We start from the raw sequence: 8,977 nt of genomic DNA, 5'->3' as shown, positions 1-8,977 counted from the left end.
ATGATTCAGATTCTTCTAACTTCAGTTCTCCTCTTCATCATTTCCTACATCTTATGGAATGTTTACAGAACTCGAAACCGAAAATCTGTAAAAAACAATATCAACCTTCCACCAGGAAGCTTTGGATGGCCACTCATTGGAGAAACGCTAGCATTTCTACGAGCAAATTGGGATGGAGTTCCAGAAAGATTCATTCAAGAGCGTATCGATAAACACGGAAGCTCTCTCGTGTTTAAGACGTCCTTACTTGGTGACCGAATGGCCGTCTTGTTTGGCCCTGCAGGTAACAAGTTCTTGTTTGGTAACGAGAACAAGTTGGTTGGGGTGTGGTGGCCGTATCCGGTTAGAAAGCTTTTTGGCAAGTGTTTGATTACGATTCGAGGCGATGAAGCCAAGTGGATGAGAAAGATGTTGCTTTCATATCTTGGTCCTGATGCTTTTGTCACTCACTATGCGGCCACCATGGACGTTGTAACCCGACGCCATATCGAAGTTCATTGGCGAGGTAATATATTCATCTAATTGTGATGTAATTCGTTTAAGGAGTAGGACTAAACAACAACTCCCGGTTACTTAGGATGTGTCACATGTGAAATAAGCATCTTCACATTTGGAAACTTTAAAATATATAGCTAGGCATATAATTTTAAATGTAGGCAAAACCAATGAGAAGATACTAAGTACCCCTTTACTCTTAAGCCAAGACGCACGGTGCCATCTACGCTTGGCTTTGACTTGGCACCTCCCTAGACGACTCAAGCCACAACCCAAGCCGGCCCGGCTCAGCTAAGATAGTGCTTAGTCAAGCTACTTTTGGCTGAAAAAGTGTCAGATTCAATATTTAGGCTTGAACGCTGCTTGTTTCTTAGTATGTAGGCAGCTTTGGTGTCTAGTTAGTTCGTCTCCAGATACTAGATATATAAGCCTATTTTTCAGAGTTAGGATACGAACTAGCCCTTTTTTTCAAGTTTATAATAAATAGTAATGTATTCATAAATGAGCTCAACACTCTCAAACTGTTCTATCTACTTTTTTTTTAAATTGTTTTATATAATTTGTAGACAAAGCATTTATAAATTAGCTCAAACTCTTTCTTATAAATATAGTTTAGCGTAATTTAGAACAACGAAATGAATGTTATGATCTATAACTTATATCTTATATAATTTAGCCTACCCTTGTGTATTAATATAATGTGAATATTCGGATTCCTAGGAGTTTAATATAATAATAAAAGTCGTAGCTATATTTAATGGTGTATGATATCTTGTTTTAATATTATAACAAAAGTCATAGCTATGTACGTTGTTTCGATGTGTTTTTACTAAATGATATCACACTAGTAAGATCAGTTGATAAAACAATCAAAAGAAAGAGTGGTCGGGGTTTATTAAGTGTTTTTTTTTTTTTCAATTTTAAAATTATGAGACATCAAAAGAAGTGCTGGACGCCTCTCTTTGAGATCCAACACGCTGAATAAACGACATCACTTTAGCTTAAGCGATAAAATCTAGGTAAACTCAAAGAAGTGTCTTACGGTTATAATTGATTCAGTATGTTGATCATTATGTACCATTCAGGCTTAGATAGTTTAAATCGACGCCGTCAAAAATAAGTGTGATATTGGGTTAAAACGGATCAATCAGAATGCTGGAATCATTAAAGCCCAATATCACACTTCTTTTTCACAAAAACAATTTAAACTTGTAGGTTGAAATGGTGCCTAACGATCAACATGTTGGATCCTTTTGAGTCAAACATTCCCTTGCTTTGCAGCATCGTTTTAAGTGTTAGGCTCAACTGGTTTTGTAGGTTTAGCATATTTAATCAGTTATAGTCGTTAGACCCTACTACTAATTAAGGTGACCTAGATGTTATCGCTTAGGCTAAAGCGAGGTCATTCCTTCATGTATGAAATTAATATCGGCTTATTGCGAACTATGTTATTGACCCATGTACGACATGGGTGGAAACATTAAAATTGTCAACTAAAGACATAATTTAAAGACATATAATTTAATTAAGATGACAAAAGTTTTGCTTATATGCTTATTGGGAGGATTATCTTTTATAATTGCAATTCACATTCATATACAAACAAAGTATTTAGAAACATAAAGTTACCAAAAAAAAAATTCATGGTACATTATTTGGAAACATAATTTAAAACTTTAAAATTTACAAATTCATAAACTACTAAACATTTCCTTATAAACCATATTTGTTGTTTACTTTGTAAGATATTGCTTATCCAACATAAGCATTTTAATATTATATATATCCCCTCTTTTAACTCTTGATAAAGCTGAATATAGTTGACCACGAGTAAAAACCAGGCCTCTCAGTTATATTCCAACTCTTCCTTTAGACTGTCCTTGACTTTTGTTAATTAATGGTCATTACAAAACAAACATATGTCCTTAGACTTTTCTTTTGTTAATGGTCATTTTGAATTTACATGTATGAAGGCAAGGAAGTGGTGAACGTATACCAAACGGTTAAATTATATGCCTTTGAGCTTGCATGTTGTTTATTTATGAGCCTTGAGGAGCCAAACCACATTGCAAAACTAGGTTCCTTGTTCAACATTTTCTTGAAAGGCATCATCGAGCTACCTATCAACTTCCCCGGCACACGATTTTATAACTCTAATAAAGCCGCAGCAGCTATCAGGGCCGAACTAATGACGATCATCAAAGCTAGAAGAGTGGAATTGGAAGAAGGAAAGGTGTCGTCTTCACAAGATCTGTTATCACATTTGCTTACTTCATCGGATGAAAATGGAAGGTGTTTATCTGAGAAAGAGATTGCAAATAACATTTTGTTACTACTCTTTGCTGGTCATGACACCTCCACTGTTTCGATCACTTTGCTCATGAAGTGTCTTGGTGAGCACCCTGATGTTTATAACAAGGTGTTGGCGGGTTAGTTATTCGATCCTAGTGCGCTACTTGATTATCCTACATGTTTCTGGATCAAGTTCTAATGAAATATGTTACATATTTTCTAGAGCAATTACAGATTTCTGATGCGAAAGAAGCAGGCGAGTTACTTAAATGGGAAGACATACAAAAGATGAAATACTCATGGAATGTTATATCGGAAGTCATGAGACTAAATCCACCCGTCACGGGGGCCTATAGAGAGGCCCTAGTGGATATCGAGTATGCAGGCTATACCATCCCCAAAGGATGGAAGGTAACAAACTTACACATTTATTTAGTAAGTGTTACTTATTCATTTATCTTGCTTTCATGTTGCATCCTCAGCTACACTGGAGTGCTTCATCGACACACACAGACAAGGATAACTTTGAAGATCCGGCATGGTTTGATCCATCAAGGTTTGATGGTTCAGGGCCAACACCATTCACATTTGTGCCATTCGGAGGGGGTCCTAGGATGTGCTTAGGTAAAGAATTTGCCCGATTGGAAGTACTTGCATTCCTTCACAACATCGTAACCAATTTTAAATGGGACTTGTTGATACCCAATGAGAAAATCAAATACGATCCCATGCCTACCCCGACAAAAGGGCTTCCGATTCGTATCCATCCTCATCAAATTTGATTTGTTATATTTTTGTTACCGTGGAAACTTTTGAGTAGATGATCATTCCTAAGTTGTAATATTTGTCATCATATGTTTGTGTTAATTATCTTGATCTCATGCAATCTAGTCTTACACATCTAGACCTTTACATGCTCTAGTTTTGTGGATATAAGCCTCGTATTAAAATCACTTCAATTACCGGTTTAGAAAATGTTTAACTTGATAAGTATGTTTAACTTGAAAAGTTTACTTTTCTGCTTTGGCTCTTACACGAACCATGTAAAGGTTTGAAATATTATCACACGGTCTATGTGGTTATGAAATCGCATATCGGATTAAAGTAGTTTTACAGGGACCGTATAAGAGATTATACGATCTATGTGATTTGTCGTGCAAACACGCTTTTGCTCGGTTTTGATGTATAACCTAACATTTTTGACATGATATGGGCTAGCTTGTTGCCAAAATTGACAGAACTGACTCAGCCAACACGGACCGTTAGCCTGTACAGCCTGTGTGGGCGCCATACTCTTATGAGGCTTGGATCGTGGAACCATATCTTACGATCCGTATGAAACCTTTTTGAATATTTTACTTTCAGCCCCTTGACTTATACTTTGGGATATTTGAAATTTTGACCCCTTAACTTCAAAAATGTTAATTCTGGGTAAGAGAACTTTCTGAATGTTATATCTAAGAGTTACCATACAAATAACTGTTAAAGGAATTATAAGAAAACAAATAATCCTTCATTCAATCATTTGGAAAATAGAAGATCAACGAACCATGTCACATAACTTGAAAGACCGAAATTAGAAAATGCTATCAAATATGGGTTCAAGGTGTCCGACAACAGCAGAAACCAGCTTCACCGAAACCACCCGGAAGGTGCAAACACGAGCCATTGGTCCAACCACGAGGGTCGAGGGGTGCACTCTTCGGTACAAAACCCGTCACTTAACCCCATTTTGCACACTCCATTCATGCAAAATTTTCTCCCATCCCACCTAGTGTTCGAACCTGTCAATGACCAATTTAAGGTGATTTATTTTAACTCGTTTACTAACTTTAGATGGCTCAAAATTAACTCATTATTTGAACAACTGATATTCATTACCACCTATAACAGTAACAAATGATAACAATTTAACGAAAATAAAGTTTGTTGATGGCCAAGACATAATTATACTATCTTTTGGCAAAATAAACGTTAAAAATATGACAAGCACCTTCAACTAAAACAAAAAGAAAATCAATAATAATTGGTCTTAATTCAGCATGAACTCGAACAAACATAATATCTTAAATCCATAAACAACTCCATTGTTTCACCAAAAAAGCTTCCTATGAGTTCTTTAAGGTTACTAAAACCTCCAAACGGCAAAGTAAAACTGAAATCCGATAACCATTGATCGACTCCTGTTCAAAAGGCAAACACGAATCAAACATGAAAAAAAAAACACATTGTAAAAAACATTTTAAATCATTTCATAATTAAGTTATATTATTTACAACTTTTATCATCATTACCACACACTTAACTATTTACAAAGCATGGAAAATAATAATCAGAAAGTACCACATTCACACCCACTCCCAAATCGACCCACCCATTGCGCCACCTTTATTTATAATTATATACACTGTAGAATTTAATTAATTTCTGAGAAATACCAAATATTACTTAAAAAAATAAAAACTACAATAACCACAGAACCAAATAAGGCATTCTAAACTGTTAATCTGGTTAAAGATGGCATTAAAAAGAAAAAACTTTTACTTAATTCTCATTTAAAAATGTTAATTTCACTGTTGGTTGCAAGAATTATATTATTGAGGCATAGTATCTTCAATCTTGCACTTTTATGCAAATTTAAAAAAGAAAAAGAAATAAAAATAAATAAATGAAAAAAAACTTCATAAATGAGAAGCTTGCTATGAACAAGTATTTAGAAGTTTCAGTTGACCAAAGGCTAAAATAGTCAAAACAAACTAACAGCAAAGAAAAAAAATCACCAACCTTGAGCTCTTCAGTGATCGGCTTCAAACCAAACCATTTGTTAATTCTGTACAATGTAACAAATAATGTGTTTGTTTGTGAGCATCAAAGGTAACAAAATGACATTTGTGTACTATTAAATCCATAGCATGTGTTTAATGTAAGCAATCACTAAACAAAGTATGAAGCACCTTCTAATCGCTTGTTTAGCAAATTATCAGTGAATTAAGAAAAGGTGGCCGTTTTAATCCATTTATCCGTGAGCAGGTCATAGTAAATTGAGTTGTGTTTTATGTCTAACCAGTCAAAAAAACTAAGTTCGAAAAAAAGGGGGGCGGGGGTCTAAAGAAGTGTATCTGAATGCATAGTTGCATATGACCTCCCAAATCACTTATTAAATGTTTCAAATTATAATATTAGTGTGAAGATTGTAAACATAAGCTATCCAAGTATTCAAAAGTATCAAATGAGTTATGTTTATGACAATTCCAGCAAGAGAATCTGCCAAAAATGGTTATATGACAAGATGTCCATAAATTCAAAGGTTTTCATTAATGTCATTTTGTAGAACTCTAGGGTGTGGATGTGACACAAGCTTTAAACTAATAGCACTTTATCATTTAGCGAACTTCATACAAGGTTCTTGCTAAGTGGCATTATAAGATTTGTTTTGAATGTTGTAAATTGTCTTGCACATGTCACACGTTAGGTTACATCTAAAGCAGTTATAAAAATGTACCTTTGCTGAAGAACCACCATCAGAAGTGGAGTTTACATCCAAACACGCGTTTTCTTCATCAAAACCTGAGAAATCCAAGACTCTTTTTGTAAATGGACCGCTTAGCAATACTTTCTTGTTAACCGTGTTCTTGGACTTGTTATCTTCAGTAGCCATCGATCTCCTTGGAGTTGACAAATCAGGTGTTTCAATATTTATCTCATTAACTACCAGCAGATTCTTCGTTGGCGTGTTTCCATCATCAACAGCTTTTTCTTGTTTCACAGAATCCAAACATGTACTAACATCCATTTCTTTAATAGACGAAGATAGAACTGGAGATTGTGAGAGTTTTGTTTTGAATTCTTTTGGTGAGAAGTGTCTTTTAAAAGATGGGGGCAAGTGAGAAGCGCTAAGGGGCTCAGTTTCATCAAGATTTGGTCGTGTTTGAATTGATGAGTTCAATGGCAAAGATTTTGTAGAAACTGTGATCACTTTTCGGTTGAATGGCTCTGGTAGAACAGCCTCAGGCACATCATAATCCTATGATAAAACATAATATATTTATGTAAGTCAAAACATGATCAAAAAGATTCATGTTGATCAAAAAAGTCTAATTGTGCATCTTAGACTTCTGCAGATAACTAATGTGTTAATTGTTGATAACAATTTTATGACAATAATCCTTCCATTCCAATATTATTGTCCATAAACATTAAAAGGTAAAATAACAAGTGTAGTGTACAATTAATATGGATTATAACAAGTGAAACAACAATTTTACCCTTAATGCATTTAAGACACCATTTGACTTGAAAACTTGCAACACTTTATGATAAGTGTGATTAGGAGAAAAATGGGAAATTAGGTAAACTGTAGCTATATAAATTATGGTAATAATAATTACTCTAGTTTATTTAGTTGTAGTGCAAGTGTAATAATTATAACGTTAAACCAAAATGAGCTAGAGTATTTATTATTACTTTAGTTTAAAACTATAGGGCAAGAATAATTACTGTAATGTTAGCCCAATTACTATGTTTCACACTTCTCACGTTAAAAGTTGTTTGTGTGTGTGAGTGTGTGTAGAGAGTGAGAGAGAGAGTCACCTCTGAATGTTCATTGACCAACTTGAGGAGCCTAGAGAAAACTAATTGAGAAAGAGCCAAATAATCAGAGTGTTCAGTATGGCCTTCAACTACATCAAAAAGCAATGCAACTCTCATGTGTGGCTCCATGCACAGAGTCTTCTTATTGTGTAACAAAATCTTATCAATCTGAACGGCCTCAGGGAGAATGAACTTTATTTGTGCAAGATTTTTATATGAAAACTCCCTGAAACATAAAAAACATACAATAGTTTATAATCAGTTCTTGAAATAGATGCAGTTATGGTTAAAAAGATAAACCTGATCACTTGTTTTCACCCATTTAAGTTGAAGATAATATGTTGCAAGTTATATATAAAATATAATACGTTAATAATATATAAATAAAAAATAAAAAAAACGAGCGCATGCTTTTATTTACCTTTCTGTAAGTACTTCAACTATACGGCGAATATTCTGAAAAGTAGGCAACTGTTTATGCAGATTAAGCAGCCTCAATGAACTAGTCATACGATCAAAAAGCTCTGAAAGAAGTCTTTGTCTGATAAAAAAATAAAAATTGTAGTTAAAATCACGTTAAACTTGGTTTTATAAAAGATGGAACTTTCATCACTTAATAAGGACAGTTCGATTCCAGAGTATATATTATCCTTAGCAAATCAAAATGAAAGAAAAATTAGCTAAGAAGAAAATGTGTCAAAGAGTTCAAAAGTCAGTCAAAATGTTTTTTGATGCATACAACCTATTTACGATTTTAATCAATAAGTATCTAGTTACTAGTTGTGACAAATATAATTACTAATGTCAGAGATAGCAATTTCAACCCATTTACTTATCGATAGTCCATTTGGTTTTTATCAAACACGACACATAAAGTTAAAGAAAAAACTTGAACTAAATGGGCCGAACAAGTCAAAAGGGTGAAAACTGTCAGAAGTATATATTTATCACATAAAACCTCGTAAATCGATTCATTCAAATAATTAGAGTTATACTTAATCATTTTTAACACGTTAATAAAAAAGAAAAATATCAAAATTTTGTCTAACATTTGTGTGTAATGAAAGACTCACTTCTCTGGGAGTTTAGCAAGCGTCTCTTCCGTTTTCTCTAGTGTCGGGGCCACCGAATCAGCATCAAAATGTGGGATTTCATTAGTATTTGGTTCTTTTGTTGGAGTAAAAGATTCAGAGCATGATTTATGTGCCTCGAGTAAAACATTGTCAGTTTGTTCACCCTCATTCTCTTCCTGATCCAAGGCTTGCCTAAAACAATTCATATTGTATTCTTATTAAATAAAAACTTGTAAAGCAATTACTTCAAATAATTATATTTATTAATGAGAATACATGATTGATGTGTGTAATGAAAGACTCACTTCTCTGAAACTTTAGCAGGTTCTCTTCTACCCCTGTTCACAGTCTCTTCCGTCTTCACTGGTGTTGGTGACACCAAACTAGAATCAACAAGTGGGATTTCTTTAACATGTAGCTTTTTTGTTGGAGTGAAAGATTCCGAGCATGATTTATGAGCCACGGGCACAATGTTAACAGTTTGTTCAACCTCGTGCTGTTTTTGATCCATGACTGCCTAAAAGGTA

The 8,977-nt window shown here is 34.2% G+C and overlaps 2 protein-coding genes across 2 annotated transcripts; one reads left to right on the top strand and one right to left on the bottom strand.

Moving 5' to 3' along the window:
- On the top strand, positions 1-3,569 carry LOC143619866 (beta-amyrin 28-monooxygenase-like). The gene is made up of 4 exons (XM_077091693.1): positions 1-505; positions 2,469-2,924; positions 3,011-3,198; positions 3,270-3,569. The coding sequence occupies exons 1-4, from the start codon at positions 1-3 to the stop codon at positions 3,567-3,569; spliced, it is 1,449 nt and encodes a 482-aa protein (XP_076947808.1).
- Positions 3,570-4,824: 1,255 nt separating this feature from the next.
- On the bottom strand, positions 4,825-8,977 carry LOC143620047 (uncharacterized). The gene is made up of 7 exons (XM_077091842.1): positions 8,756-8,977; positions 8,451-8,642; positions 7,799-7,918; positions 7,378-7,603; positions 6,290-6,811; positions 5,131-5,173; positions 4,825-4,970 (listed from the first exon to the last, which is right to left on the bottom strand). Exons 1-7 carry the CDS (start codon positions 8,959-8,961, stop codon positions 4,825-4,827), a joined length of 1,455 nt encoding a protein of 484 aa, XP_076947957.1. The 5' UTR covers positions 8,962-8,977.

Source organism: Bidens hawaiensis, unplaced genomic scaffold (genome assembly GCF_021521415.1).
Source record: "Bidens hawaiensis isolate Kalapana, Puna unplaced genomic scaffold, B.hawaiensis_p1.1 tig00002525_1, whole genome shotgun sequence".
Classification (NCBI taxonomy): Eukaryota; Viridiplantae; Streptophyta; class Magnoliopsida; order Asterales; family Asteraceae; genus Bidens; species Bidens hawaiensis.
The sequence above is the reverse complement of the archived record's forward strand: the minus strand, read 5'-3'. Positions and strand labels throughout refer to the sequence as shown.